The 16,120-nt window shown below is 39.6% G+C and overlaps 2 protein-coding genes across 3 annotated transcripts in view; one reads left to right on the top strand and one right to left on the bottom strand.

Moving 5' to 3' along the window:
- Window positions 1–16,120, top strand: part of atp6v1b2 (ATPase H+ transporting V1 subunit B2) — a 222,738-nt gene that overhangs the window by 179,844 nt on the left and 26,774 nt on the right. The window lies entirely within an intron of this gene.
- Window positions 1–16,120, bottom strand: part of si:ch211-127i16.2 (probable flavin-containing monoamine oxidase A) — a 78,680-nt gene that overhangs the window by 57,441 nt on the left and 5,119 nt on the right. Inside the window, exons 4-6 of the mRNA XM_056253251.1 lie at window positions 9,059–9,173; window positions 8,799–8,956; window positions 3,044–3,133 (exon numbers count right to left, since the gene is read on the bottom strand). Of these exons, the coding sequence (XP_056109226.1) occupies window positions 3,044–3,133; window positions 8,799–8,956; window positions 9,059–9,173 (363 nt within the window). The remainder of the gene's footprint in view (window positions 1–3,043; window positions 3,134–8,798; window positions 8,957–9,058; window positions 9,174–16,120) is intronic.

The following is a 16,120-nucleotide window of genomic DNA, read 5'->3' as shown; positions in this document are numbered from 1 at the left end:
AGGGGATTTGCAAAACAGATGTTGTGTCTTATTTACAACATGATGTGCTTTCGTCTACATCATTCTCAAAACATGTCTCTATTATATTCAAATTTTCTGCTCGACCGGCACTTTGCAACAACAGTTGTTTCTGCAGAGACTTTCATCATGTTTCCTATAACAAGGTCTTGCATGGCAAAAGAAAGCAACAAATGGCACAACATCCGATTAGAACGGTCAGACTGAAAAGGATTTCCAGAAATGCATTTTGAACAAGATTTCAAACCACATAAGAATGCATCTCGAAATAGGATCATGTGATTTTTACTTGCTAAATATGATCGGATTCCACTCGGATATGCACAAAAATCAGTTTTGGACAATAACTTTGTAAAGTTCATCAATCATGAAACGAGTTAAATTTAGATATAAGCAGCCCTAAAGACGACAATAGTGCCATTATTCTTTATTAATTTTATATTATTAATATGGCCATCTGTCATAAAGCTCTCCCCCAACAGATCTCACCGCTGGCCAGACTGAGATATAAATAAATACAGGCTGTTACAGTATGTACGACCCCCAGAGGTGCTGCAGATAGAAATCATTGTAAAGGAGATTGATAAACGTTATCCTTGGCTATGGGACAAGGGGGGCACATTTAACAGGTCTTTACACTGCCGGGTTCAACATACATTCAGCATTTTTCCTGGGCTCTGGAAATTCAACTGAAAAGAAGCTTTTACTGTTTGATATTTTTATATAATGTAATAATAACGTTTGGGTTTAGTTTGATTTTTTTGTTTTTAAAGAAATACATTTGATTTGTACTTTTAGCAAGGATGCATTAAATTGATCGAAACAGACATGTAAAATGTTACAAAATATTTATATGTATTTAATAAATGCTCTTCTTTTAAACTTTCTATTCATTCATTCAATTATTGAGCAGCAAATCAGTATATCAGATGTATAAATTTATAAATAAATTTTAAAATAGAATAATAATTGTAATAATATTTCTCAATACATTTACATATTTTTATGAAACTTAAAGGGTTAGTTCACCCAAAAATGAAAATTATGTCATTAATGACTCACCCTCATGTCGTTCCAAGCCCGTAAGACCTCCGTTCATCTTCGGAACACAGTTTAAGATATTTTAGATTTAGTCCGAGAGCTTTCTGTCCCTTCATTGAAAATGTATACAAGGTATACTGTCCTTGTCCAGAAAGGAAATACAGACATCATCAAAGTAGTCCATGTGACATCAGTGGGTTAGTTAGAATTTTTTGAAGTATCGAAAATACATTTTGGTCCAAAAATAACAAAAACTACGACTTTATTCAGCATTGCGACTTTATTCAGCATTGTATTCTCTTCCGGTTCTGTTGTCAATTCGCGTTCAGTGACGCTGATGACGTAAGACGCTGCTGACGTGTTATCAGTGCGCCCGAGCTTCGTTTAGAGTCTGAGGGAGACGCACGCTGTAAACAAAACAATCTTCGCAAACATGTCTAAGGATTTCGACAGAGGAAGACTTCATATTTATTTGAACCCGAATACACGGACGCACCAGATACACGTCATCGGCGTCACTGCGGACTCGTGAACACGGCTTGACAACAGAATCGGAAGAGAATACAATGCTGAATAAAGTTGTAGTTTTTGTTATTTGTGGACCAAAATGTATTTTTGATGCTTCAAAAAATTCTAACTAACCCACTGATGTCACATGGACTACTTTGATGATGTTTTTCTAACCTTTCTGGACAAGGACGGTATACTGTGTATACATTTTCAATGGAGGGACAGAAAACTCTCGGACTAAATCTAAAATATCTTAAACTGTGTTCCGAAGATGAACGGAGGTCTTACGGGCTTGGAACGACATGAGGGTGAGTCATTAATGACATAATTTTCCTTTTTGGGTGAACTAACCCTTTAATTAAACTTTATTAAAATATAATTTTGGTCAAATAAATGCAGCTTTGATGAGCAAAAGACACTTCTTTTAAAATCATTAAAAAAAAATTCTTACAGACCCCAAACTAGTTTCGGTAGTGTGTTCATAGAATAGAAAAATATATGTAGGAACCAACATCACATTTATTCAGGTTGTATCTTCATACGTATAACACAAGACCTAAAGAAATGTGAAAAACCTAAAGAAATGTGAACCTAAAGAAATGTGATATTAAAGTAAACAAAAAGTAAAAAATTACATTAATATTTTATTTATATACAAATAATGTATTAATTTATATTATTTTTAGTACAACATTTTTTAAACTAATTTTCTGATTAACTAAACAAATGTGAGCCCTTTTCTGTTTACAGAGCTCCCGATGTGTGATTTCTCAGAGGACCTATTTCAGTGAAATCTCATACATGGTATCGCAAAAAAAACAATTTGCTACAACTGCAACACCTTTGAATATTATATTTGACACTGATTATAGAAGATCGTTTTGATTGTACAAGTAACCAACTATATTCAAATACTAAAAAAAATGTGCTGCAGGGGCTTTTGCCTCTATTGAATAGTGCAGACTTATTATCACATGTGCTATACGGTGACCACCACTTCACTTAATTGATATTGATAGAAGTCAACGAGTTTGGTTTGATAAACAGTGAGGAGCGAGTAAAACTTTCTACTCAGCCATGTCGATGTAACACCATTAAGATGGCTAATGGATTTTCCCTCTCTATGTGTGAGAGCGACATTATAGGCTAATTCCCTGACGAGAGGCTTTCAAAAGATTTTGTGTCACCAATTCTCAAATGAGAACGATCTAATGGAGTGGATTTGATTTAGGTTATCTAAATATTTTAGTCATGACAAGCACTTCAGCGTACAGCAGTGCATTATACAGAAATGAAAAGGAAGAGGCAGTGCAAAACAAAACAAAAAAGAGAGAGAGAGAAAAGCACACAGCAGGACCCATGCCTTGGTATCTGAATAGTATCTCGTTTAAAGGAAAGGAACTTATCACTCGCACGGCTGGTGGAGAAATGCTCATTATCTCTGTGTCAAGCCTTGCGCTGATGGAGTTGTTACCTGACATATGGTGGTTACGCCGGCACCCAGCCGAACCCGCTCTGCTCCGATCTGCTCCACTAGCTTCTCCGACAGCTGCTGAGTGCCTCCCTGTGGAGAGAGATGGGCATCACACTAGGGTCATCCACTGATTCTGCTCTCAATGCACACAAAAAAACACAACACCTTGTTTCAGACGTCTGTGTTGCTCCACTGGGCTTCTCCTCTGCCACAAATTATGTTCAAAATGACTGGTGTGTAAAAGAGTATCATGCCATGATGATACATCTGTTTTGTTTTATGAGACTATGAGATCGCATTGAGTGTGTGCTGAAAAATCGCAATGGGGAATACAGTACACATGGTAATCGTATGCAGTGCTCAATGGTTAGGAGGTTAAAGACAGGCCTAATCTGGTAGAGAGATAAATAAGGCAGTCAGTGCTGGCAGAATGTAGGTAAAAGAGGACTAAGAGATAAAAGCTTTTCAAAATGAGCCGTTTTTCACCCTTTCACCTAAATCAACTGCTGATATCGGATGCTATCGCTGAGTTTCAACCTAGCTCACACTATTCAGCCACATGGGAGTTTGTTTAAACTTGATATTTCTTTCTTTATCATTTTTTTTCATATTAATATATATATATATATATATATATATATATATATATATATATATATATACACTCACCGGACGCTTTATTAGGTACCCCATGCTAGTAACGGGTTGGACCCCCTTTTGCCTTCAGAACTGCCTCAATTCTTCGTGGCATAGATTCAACAAGGTGCTGGAAGCATTCCTCAGGGAGTTTGGTCCATATTGACATGATGGCATCACACAGTTGCCGCAGATTTGTCGGCTGCACATCCATGATGCGAATCTCCCGTTCCACCACATCCCAAAGATGCTCTATTGGGTTGAGATCTGGTGACTGCGGAGGCCATTTTAGTACAGTGAACTCATTGTCATGTTCAAGAAACCAATTTGAAATGATTAGAGCTTTGTGACATGGTGGAAGTAGCCATCAGAGGATGGGTACATGGTGGCCATAAAGGGATGGACATGGTCAGAAACAATGCTCAGGTAGGCCGTGGCATTTAAACGATGCCCAATTGGCACTAAGGGGCCTAAAGTGTGCCAGGAAAACATCCCCCACACCATTACACCACCACCACCAGCCTGCACAGTGGTAACAAGGCATGATGGTTCCATGTTCTCATTCTGTTTACGCCAAATTCTGACTCTAACATCTGAATGTCTCAACAGAAATCGAGACTCATCAGACCAGGCAACATTTTTCCAGTCTTCAACTGTTCAATTTTGGTGAGCTCTTGCAAATTGTAGCCTCTTTTTCCTATTTGTAGTGGAGATGAGTGGTACCCGGTGGAGTCTTCTGCTGTTGTAGCCCATCCGCCTCAAGGTTGTGCGTGTTGTGGCTTCACAAATGCTTTGCTGCATACCTCGGTTGTAACGAGTGGTTATTTCAGTCACTGTTGCCCTTCTATCAGCTCGAACCAGTCTGGCCATTCTCCTCTGACCTCTGGCATCAACAAGGCATTTCCGCCCACAGAACTGCCGCTCACTGGATGTTTTTTCTTTTTCGGACCATTCTCTGTAAACCCTAGAGATGGTTGTGCGTGAAAATCCCAGTAGATTAGCAGTTTCTGAAATACTCAGACCAGCCCTTCTGGCACCAACAATCATGCCACGTTCAAAGTCACTCAAATCAACTTTCTTCCCCATACTGATGCTCGGTTTGAACTGCAGGAGATTGTCTTGACCATGTCTACATGCCTAAATGCACTGAGTTGCCGCCATGTGATTGGCTGCTTAGAAATTAAGTGTTAACGAGCAGTTGGACAGGTGTACCTAATAAAGTGGCCGGTGAGTGTATATATATACACATATATCAGGGGTGTAACGGTACATGTATACAGTATTCGTCCCAAACCGTACGGTACGGACGTGACGGTTCGGTGCATGCAGTCGCACAAAGAATTAGAGGTCTGCTACCCGACCCGAGCCCGACGGGTCCCGAAAAATGTGCGGGTTTCGGGTCGGGTTCGGGTTAATGTTAATGAACAGCCTCGGGTTCGGGTCGGGTTCGGGTTTAACTAAGAAAAACTAAATAGGCTATATAGTTTGCGTGCCGTGTGCTTTGCCTGCTTGCTGTGTTGTGGTGACCGGCACGCGAGAGAGAGAAAGTATAGGCTACGTGCGCAGATGTGCAATATGTGCATACAGGCTCTCTCTCTCAAATATAATGATATATAAATATAATTTTTTTAATTATTTGTTTTATTTTATCATATCATTTATATCACAAAACTGTTTTGCGCATGTGCTACCGCTCTCGCGCGCTATTTCAGTCACAATACAGACAGCCGACGACAACAAGCAAACCATGAGTCTGATAAAGCAAAAAATTACTTGGTAAGTTTTTTCTCTTACTGCTGTGCTGCCTGCTGATAGGGCCGCTGCGCCTACATGTATTTGTTTAATATGTCAAGCAATCATTAAATACAACATAGCATATTGCAAAAATGGTATTGCTGTGAGAAACAGAATGGACCTCGGGTTCGGGTCGGGTTCGGGCTTAATATGTAAATGTAATTGTCGGGTCGGGTCGGGTTAAATGATCGCGGGTACGGGCCGGGTTCGGGCTTCAGTTTAAAGCCCGTGCAGACCTCTACAAAGAATACAATCAGTCACAGGCGATCCTCACTCCAATCCAGAAGGGGGCGCGCGCGGCAATGCAATGCTGTTTGCTACCAGTAAAAAGCACAGAAGAAGAAATGATCGAACGTTTCAACCAAGGGGGTAATCCATCGACCGGAAGTTGAAGCCGGCCGGGTGCCGCCATGTTGTAGCAGAACTTCACTTGCGTTAGCATTTCCATTGACTCCCAGTCATTTTGGCGTCACTTTGACAGCGAATAACTTTACATCTGAGGCGTTTAAAGACTCCATTTGTCCATTATTTATTTCTAAAGAAACACGACAATGTATAATGGGCTCCATTACCTTCTATGTTACATTATGGCCCCGTAGAAACAGATTTAGTAAAAATAGGCTAACGATTGCGTCATAACCACTCGACTCTCTGTCGCGCTGTACAGAAATGACCGTACAGACAGGAGGAGAAGCTCGCAGGCAATCAGGGGGACGTCCCGTCAAGGGAGAAGCCCATAGATAATGAGTCCATAAAAGCAACGGAATACTTCCTCCTGCTCACTCACGATAAAGAACTCTTTGCTCAAGTTCCCCGTCTCTGCAAGATTAACGTTGGCAGTTTTCACGCACAGCTACTAGAAGATTAACGTCTGTCAGACAGGTTGCTCACGTCATCAAGCTTAGTTTGAGTCGGTCTGAGTCTGCGCGTCAGGAACGGAAGTTCTCAAAAATCGCTAAAAGTGGGCTTCAACTGTCTCAACTGAGTTCCAATGAGATCGCTCTGTCCATTTCTTTTACTGTCTATGGTTTCAACTGCGGAAAGATATCAATAAAATGGCTTGAGAATAATTTCACGTAGCATTACATTTACCTCAGGCATTTAGTGTCGACAGCAGGTTACTTCGCTAGATGAATTGAACACTAGAGAGAAGCATTTCGTATGCACATTATTAGCCATATTTATTACATTTACTTAACCTAATGTCTTGATTGTTTAATGTATGTTTAAATAAATTTGTCATGAAAATAAGTTATGACAGCCGCATGTGTAAATGACTATATTTCAAAACTGAATTGGAGTAGAAAATTTACTTTATAATTAGATTTATAAGTTAATGCAAAACCTGCCTTTATGTGCAATTTACAGTACTTTTTTTTTTTTTACTTAGTGTTGTTGATTATTACATCTAAAAATGAATAGCAACTGAATGTAATCTGTTTTTTTGTAATTGTAACCTTTAATATTATAGTATTGTGTAATTAAGGGCTCCCCGTATAGTTGTTACGGAATGGTTGAGTTAACGAAGGAGATTTAACTGGAGTAATATTTAATAGTAAACTTGGAGAACAACAAAGAATAAACACAACCAAACACTATCTCAAACGAGGACGAACAGAGAATGGGTGAGAACTAATGATATAATTAATGGACGACAGGTGGACGAAATTACTAATTAAACAGACTGGGGAAGACTAGGTCAAAGGGCAGAACTAACATACTGAACACAAGGGCAAAAACAAGACATACGTGTAACAATTGTTTACAGCATTAGCTAAGATTGATTTCTTTATCCTTAAGAAAATTAATTATAATAGAATTTATTTAAAAACATATACACATTTGTTTAAAAAAAGAAAAAAAAAGAAAAAGCAATTTTGTATATATATATATATATATATTTCTATTTTCCTTTTAATGTTTTCTTAACCTCACGTCATTCCAAACCCATGTTCAGATTTTATTTGTCAGTGCAAGACAAAAGTATAGTTTTGTATAAGTTACACAGTCTTTCATACAAAAACAATCCATAATGACCACATCTGTAAATACCCAAAAAGCCCCATAAGAACCGCAAAAAGTATTCCACATTAAAAAATTGTTTTATAATACTTTTATGGTGTTTTTAGTACTTTTTGGAGCTTGAAAGACCTTGATCACTATGTTGTTATAATGCAACAACTGTCTACTTTTGTGTTCTATGGAATAAGTCATGTCAAAAGTGCAAATAAGTACAAAAGTTTTCTTTTTTTGCTGAATTATTCCTTTCAAACCAGTTGTATTACAAAAGCTGTGCTTTCAAGCAATGACTGGCCTCTTTAAGATCTGAAACTGCGCTTCCGTTGTTAAATAACAATTGACCCTTCGCTAAGCCCCGCCCTCCTTAGTTACTGTTGCTACGCCTGTCAAGCTTTCGCGGCTGCCACGTCTATTACAGTGTGAATGCACCGGTGTCAGACATTCCCAAAGGAGATATTTAGTAATTTTTGGCGAACAAGTGAAATATCTGAGAGAGCAAGACAAAATGGACAGCAGTATGCATTCGAGGGATATATCCACGACATAATATGCAACTTATTAGAGAATAATTTCATCAAAATTGAAGCTAAAGCCTATAACGTTAAGTCCCAGCGCAAGTAGCAGCCGCCTCCTTAGCAGACCATTCAAATGGGAAACACACAAATTGAACAGCTATGTTCATGCACAGCAGAGTAAGTGAAATGTGAAAATAATCTAATAATTACAAATCAAACAGTTTATCCATCAATCTAACACCGGGAGAGCCGCGATCGGATTGGGGTAAAGTTACAGGGGTAACGTAGGCCGTCCGCCGTCGATTAACAAAATGCTGAAACATATTTTAAAGTATATCAGTGAGCCTCCGTCTTGCCTTTAATCGTCTTATGTTACGTTCAAATATATGCATTATGAAGAACCGCCATTATTTCCAAGCAATAGGCGTTTTTTTTTTTGTTAATCCTGTCGACATTTAGTTGTGAATGGGTCTCCACACTGCTTGATCCACGCCCGGGATTTCTCCCCTTTGGCTTTTAGGTTTCGGGAAGAGAAAAAATGCCACCCCACTGCACTGTCCAAACTTTTAGAATACCGGGTATCAGATTTGCACAATCCATACGCACAACGCGTCGGCATGTTTCCCTCGCTCGAAAGCTTGACAGACCTCCCGCGCCTAGTTACGGTTGCTAAGCCACGATTGGCCAGTGGCGGTTTTCGGGCGTGGCTTAGCGAAGGGTCAATTGCAGATAGTGAGAATTATCTCTGTCACGTCTCTGTGTCGTTTATCCACCTTATCTCTCTCCCTCACCTTGACTCTGAACTCCTGACCCGATCCAGGTGTGGTCTCCAGGAGGCGTAGAGTGCCCCCTGCTGCAGCGGAGTACATCAGAAAGTAGAGGAAAGACACCTGAGAGGCTTCCAGGCCGAACACGATACGGCTACACAAGGCTATCTCCTCTTTTATCTCTGTAGGATGCACAGGGACAGATAGATAAGTATCGACAAATGTCAATGGACTGTTTTGTACAATCCAATGAATTGAACACGCAAGAAATCCAAAATGCTCACGTGTGGTCCAGATATGTTTTTCCATGAAGGAGTAAAGCGTCATGCTGTCATAGAGCTCGGCATTAGGAGAACTCATCGGGTCTTCAACTGATATGGTCTTAGTGAGAGAGTCAATCTAGGAGACATAATCCACTTGAAAAAGCATGCTTTTAGTACACCAGTGAGGGCTGCACGATATATATAAATAAAATCAGTATCGCGATATGGCTTAGTGCGATTGTCAATTCGCACAGGCTGTGATTTAAGTAAATATATGTGCTACCCGTTTTAGAGTGAAGCAAGACATTTACAAACATGTAGTTCATGATACAGCGTTTCAGAGTGTCAGAACTGCTTGGTTCATTTAATCAAGCCGCTCTGAGTCGCTGTGAGCTGCACGTGTGTAAATGAACATACAATGCCTTCACATTGAAAGCAGCAGCCCATTTATTTATTTGACAGAAACACTTCAAAAATAAAAGTTGATGCTACTGTTTGAAAATGAGGAATTAAGCCATAGATATTAGTATTGTAATTTTTTTGTACTTTACAGTATAGTATTACAATATAGTTCTTGTTTTGTTTAATATATTTAATAATAATCACTACAAAATCATAATTATTATTATTTTACAGTGTGAATGTGGTCTATGAAATCTTGAGTGACTTTTTTTTTAATTGGTCACACTGGTTTGAGTTTATTCTTTTAGAAGTAAACCCAAGGATGAACGCCCATATTTTTCAAGTTTTCCCAAATTGTTCAGACCCAAAAGGATTTCCTAGTAAAAAGTACTTTTTCTGCCTTTTTAAAAAAATGTTCTATACAGATGCACTCCCAAACAAAATCACCCAAATATTCTACAACTATTCATTCTTTCCAGGGTTTTTCCTGCATTGAAAATATTGATGAAAATATCCCACCAAACATTTATTTGATCATTTAACGTGATGATACCTGCAGTTCTGCAGTAACGGTATCCACTGATTGCCGGCTCCTTTAAAACGCTGGGGTGAGTTGTTTGTGTTTGCACTCTGTGAAGAGCATCAAAGGTTTCTATTTACATTATGTTTTTACAGCGATGAGCTTTGTAGCCAATCACAGACATATCTGTTGAGTGTGTGAAAGCAATGGCCAATCAGATGTGTTTAAGTTAGTCAGAATCCGCCCAACACCGCTCAAAATGGCTGAGTTTTGGTTCAACACGAGTTATGCATGCTTGCAAATCCTTTCATTATAACCAACAAAGTAAACACAATGTCAATATGAGATTCATTGCACGACGTAGACAGCCATTGATTAAAACGGGTTTTCACAGCTTTGTGTGCCTCGTGTTGTAATTGACAGCTTTAGTGAATATAATGACAGCGATCTTTGCTAAATTTCTGTATATTATATATATTTTACAGAAAATTTCAACCGTATTAATAGATGGAACAAAACAGATACTGTATGTCAAATGATCTGGGGCCGTATTCACAAAGAATTTTAAGGCTAAAAGTAGCTCCTAACTGGCGAATTTAGGAGCAACTCCTAAAAATAATGGGCGTGTCACTCCTAACTTTAGGACTCCTAATTTTTTTCACTAAGAGTAATTCACGAAGCATTTTAGCCCTAAAAGTAGCACCTAAGTCTGGGACAGCTTAAAATAAGTCGAGAGGACTCCTAACTCACTAAGACCTATTCACAAAGGACTGTAGCGCACACCACCGCCTCTCGCAGTCGTCCGGGGTCCGCGACACAAGCAGGAATGCTGCATTGATCTGCAAACAAATCCTCTCCCATGTCTCACGCTTAGTTTTGCTTGATATCCCAGTGCCGAATTTCACTTTTATCATTATTACTTTTTTTCAGCACCAAGCCACCAACTGGGCCAGCAGCAGTAACTGATCCTGCGTCCAGTTGGGCTTTCTTTTAAGTTTTGGCAAGTTCATAATCCACCGTAAATCAACTATTACATTACTTCAATAGGAGCAACATTTCCTTGCTTTAAGTAGTCTATTTAGGCTAATAGGATGTCAATTAACCAAGCAAGTGTAAATGCAAGTGTCGTTTTTTCATTATTAGGCAAGTGATGATTTTCATTAGGGTATTAGCTTGATTTAATTGAATTCACCACTTTTCTCTCTCTCTCTCTCTCTCTCTCTCTGCCTTTTTAGAATTACACTTCACTGGGGCCTGCACAAACATGTCATTATGCATTTCAATGACATTACTATTATTATTTTGTGTAGGACACAGACATATTTAGATGTCGTAATTCCATGATTTGTTGCGTCTGTGTTATGTTCCCCATGATGGCCCTGTCATCTAACAACCAATCACCGTGATCATTGCGAGGAAGCTCGTGCATGAGAAGTGACGTCATCCATAGCAACGATGACTCACTCTTAGTTTAGGAGTTGTCATTTTTCCTTACTAAGAGTAGGTCTGAAAGGCGTTGTGAATAACTTTTAAGAGAAAACTCCTAGCTAAAATATTTTAGTGCGATTTAGGAGTACTCCTAGTGGTAAGACAAAATTCTTTGTGAATACGGCCCCAGTGCATTAAGTCTTAGAGTGTAAATGCAAAATAATAGTCCTGCAACTTTTTCTATATAATGTGCTACTTTGTTGTTCAATTTATTACTAACTTTTCAAATCAGTCACTCAGTGACTTTTTACATATAAATTTACAGATTTTTAAATATATATATATATTTAAATACACTGAACAAAATTATAAATGCAAAACTTTTTGTTTTTGCCCCCATTTTTAATGAGCTGAACTCAAAGATCTAAGACTTTTTCTATGTACACAAAAGGCCTATTTCTCTCAAATATTGTTCACAAATCTGTCTAAATCTGTGTTAGTGAGCACTTCTCCTTTGCCGAGATAATCCAACCACCTCACAGGTGTGGCATATCAAGATGCTGATTAGACAGCACGATTATTGCACAGGTGTGCCTTAGGCTGGCCACAATAAAAGGCCACTCTAAAATGTGCAAGAACTGGGATGTTTTCAGCTTCCATGAATTGTGTACAGATCCTTGCAACATGGGGCCGTGCATTATCATGCTGCAACATGAGGTGATGGTCGTGGATGAATGGCACAACAATGTGCTTCAGGATCTCGTCACGGTATCTCGGTGCATTCAAAATGCCATCAATAAAATGCACCTGTGTTCGTTGTCCATAACATATGCCTGCCCATACCATAACCCCACCGCCACCATGGGCCACTCGATTCACAACGCTGACATCAGCAAACTGCTCACCCACACAACACCATACACGCTGTCTGCCATCTGCCCTGTACAGTGAAAACCGGGATTCATCCGTGAAGAGAACACCTCTCCAAAGTGCCAGACGCCATCGAATGTGAGCATTTGCCCACTCAAATCGGTGTAGCAAACTAGCTCTATGAAATATTAATAATCAATCACAACTTGTTATAATTGATTATGAATATTTGGATCAGTTAATCTGGTTAACTTGATGTAGCTTTAACATTACAACCAATTACCCGGTTCATCCCGTGAACACTCAATATTGGTTATTAATTAATTAATAGAAATGTACATTTTCGGGGCATGGGAAATGTCTTTCTTACTAAGTACTACTAAGAGCAAGTAGTCAAGATCTATGATTAGTGACTCCAGATATGAGCTTGAGACACAGACAACTTTACGTGTGATATGAAAAAGACTTTATTATTAACTAGACTAAACATTTAAACTAGTCTAACATACACATACATACATGCATACAGTTTACCAAGGGAAAGAAAGCTGAAGCAGAATACAGGAAAGCAAGAGGTTATAGCATTGTTTGATGTTCAGCAGATCAACAGCCTGAGCAAACCATCAGTTTAGTTCTAACACGCCCTTCTTGAAAAGGGGTAAGGATACTTAATGTATCAAATAATGAGACTAAATTTGATACTTGCATGTCTCGTCCATTTGAATTAAACTGTCCTGATGCAATTTGTTGAGGCTCCGGTTGATCTTTGCTGATGTGGTCTTGATGAGAGAGAACCAGTGGTAGTCAGAGGATCTTTGGTGAATGGAAAGACAAGGTCACAGCCTGGCGCAAGCTTGGGAGTCCTTGAGGGACTTCTAGTTAAGCATCATCTTCACCATAGGACTTCTCAGGAAGGCCCAAGAGAGTAAGAGAGCCAGAGGCTCAGAGAGGGCTTAGAGGAAAAGAGAGGACAGGAGAGTGAGAGAGAGGGAAGGGCTGGTGTGGATGCAATTTATTACCTGAGAAAAGTCAAACCTCTCAGGGTTGGCTCGGCCAATAAGAAGGGTGGAAGTTCCAGGCGGGAATTTGGTTTATTGCTCTTTGTTTTAAGGGTGCTGATTGCATGTGCACGCTGGAGGGGTGGTAGCCAGTGAAGAAACTATGAAAGATTCTTGTAATACTAATATGTTGTTGTTATCGACATATCATGTACACAGTCATTTCGATCTTCAAAGTACCAGGTTATAGAGATCAAATATGCCACACATATGATTCTGGTTAACCATAGTATGCAAAGTCTGAAACATTAACCCATTAGAGTTTACAAGAAAACATAGACCAAACAACATAAAGGAAAATCATGAGATGGAACATTAGATACATGTTAATACATTTATCACATGGTTATATATGAAGAGTTCAGATGCAAAAGCCTCTAAACGCCACCTCCGTCAAAAATGAGATAATGACATTGAGTGAAAGCTATCTGAACACAGTACACGTTCAACAAATATATTTGCTTCAAATCCTCGAAATCTCAGCCTCAGCCCATTCAGAAATATCAGTTTGTCGGCAAAAGCCTCTAGACGCCACTTCCCTTTGGCAGCAAAAGCCACTACATCCCGAGAACCAATCAGAAGGCGCGAGCCGCGCGAATCAGTACAGGCTGTTTCAATAGAGCGGTGCGCTGAGGAGACGGATTTTTTGAGACGGCTGAGGAGATTGTTTTGTTTTTGGATTCAGATTTTTTACATTTTTAAGATGGAGTACGATGAAATGGAGGAGCCTGTCCTACTGACATCAAAAGGCAGAAGAGAACGTCGTTTATCTACCTCAAAACTCTTCCCGTTAATTTACAAGGCAAAAGAAAATCGGTAACTTTACAGTGAAAATAGCTTGGTCGCAAGTGTAGCATGCACTCATAACAGTTCTTGGTGCAGTGCTGTAACTTTGAAGGAATTTGATTTATTATACTTGAGATATACATTATAATATTACTTTACATTATTTAAGTCTTATAAGCTTCTTATACAAAATGCACAGATATTGATGTTTAAGAATGTTGCTCTGTTCTACTTGATTATACAAACTAAAACTATTAAACTATTTTAATCGCCAATTCTTTTTGCCAATGTGGTTGTACTGTGTGAATCGGGGGGGCTTTTGTCTTTATTCAGACAGGGCAGAAAGGTGACTGCAGAGAAATGGGGTGGGATTTGCAAATAATCGCAGATCTCATTCAGCCCCCCTGTAAAGAGGTGTGTCTACTGTTTAGTTTTGAAATGAATGTGCTCTAATCTTTTTCAGTGTTTCTAGTTACATTTGTATTGATTTTTCAGCTATTTACTATGTCTTGTCCCAAAGAGGTGGATTTAGAGGTTTTTGCGAAAAAAGCACAAGTGGATTTAGCTGTTTTTGACGCAAAAGAAAATCTAATTTGTTAAAAATCACTGAATTGACTCAAGTGACATTTTTGAAAAAAAGTTATTTTATTCAATGACTAATAACCTTATCAGTACCTTTAAAATGAAACTACTGGACGTGAACATAGGAGCCTGATAAAAAATGCTCATTTAAAGAAAATAAGTCTGACGGATTTAGAGGGTTTTGCATCTGAACTCTTCATATATAGAATATATAGGATTAAAAGGGTTCATTTCTCCTTCTCAGCAAGAATTAAGTCCATGCACATTCTTTTGGGTAGTAAAACTTATCAATCTTGTAACAGTTTGCTGTATTATCCATTAAATATAATGAATAATTTGTGTGTCTCTGATTGGTCCAGACGCTACATCGGTTACGACGACGAACTGCAGTCAGGTCGAGACCCCAATGAGGACGACGAGCATGCAGATCAGCTTCCCTGAGACGGTTTCTGACAGTTTGTGCAGAAATTCTTTGGTTATGCCAACCGATTGTTGCAGCAGCTGTCTGGGTGGCTGGTCTCAGACGATCTTGGAGGTGAAGATGATGTGGATGTCCTGGGCTGGTGTGGTTACACGAGCTCTGCGGTTGTGAGGCCGGTTGGATGTACTGCCAAATTCTCTGAAACGCCTTTGGAGGCGGCTTATGATAGAGAAATGAACATTCAATTCACGGGCAACAGCTCTGGTGGACATTCCTGCAGTCAGCATGAATGAATGTGTTTGGGATGCTCTGGATCGGCGTATACAACAGTGTGTTCCAGGTCCTACCAATATCCAGCAACTTCACACAGCCATTGAAGAGGAGTGGACCAACATTCCACAGGCCACAATCAACAACCTTTATTTTGGGGGGGGGTCCCCCCAATACAGTAAAACTGCACATTTTAGAGTGGCCTTTTATTGTGGCCAGCCTAAAGCCCCGTTCACACTACACGCGACTTTGTCGCTGCAAGTCGCCAGCCGCTGGCGATGAGGTCGCTAGTGGGCGTTCCCACTACTGGTTGACTAGTATGACATCCAAAAGACAGCGAATCAGCTTTCTTGTCGCTATCACTGCAGGCCCAGGGGCTGAGGAGAAGGATCACGTGCGCTCCACTCCTATTGGTTGTCGCTCGCGAAAATCGCTCTTCATTTGCATAAAGTTAAAAATTTCTCAACTTTGTCGCGTCGCCAGACACGCCCCATCTAGTCGCCAACGGTCGCTGTCGCGCGTGTCGCCGGAAGTCGCCCGCTCACCATTGAAATGAATGGTATCGCGTCGCTTGGTCGCGTGTAGTGTGAACGGGGCTTAAGGCACACCTGTGCAATAATCATGCTGTCTAATCAGCATCTTGATATGCCACACCTGTGAGGTGGATGGATTATCTCGGCAAAGGAGAAGTGCTCACTAACACAGATTTAGACATATTTGTGAACAATATTTGAGAGAAATAGGCC

Source organism: Rhinichthys klamathensis, unplaced genomic scaffold, assembly GCF_029890125.1.
Source record: "Rhinichthys klamathensis goyatoka isolate OS25496 unplaced genomic scaffold, OSU_Roscu_1.1 h1tg000104l_1, whole genome shotgun sequence".
Classification (NCBI taxonomy): Eukaryota; Metazoa; Chordata; class Actinopteri; order Cypriniformes; family Leuciscidae; genus Rhinichthys; species Rhinichthys klamathensis.
Note: the sequence above shows the minus strand (reverse complement) of the source record. Positions and strands in the feature narration are given on the sequence as shown.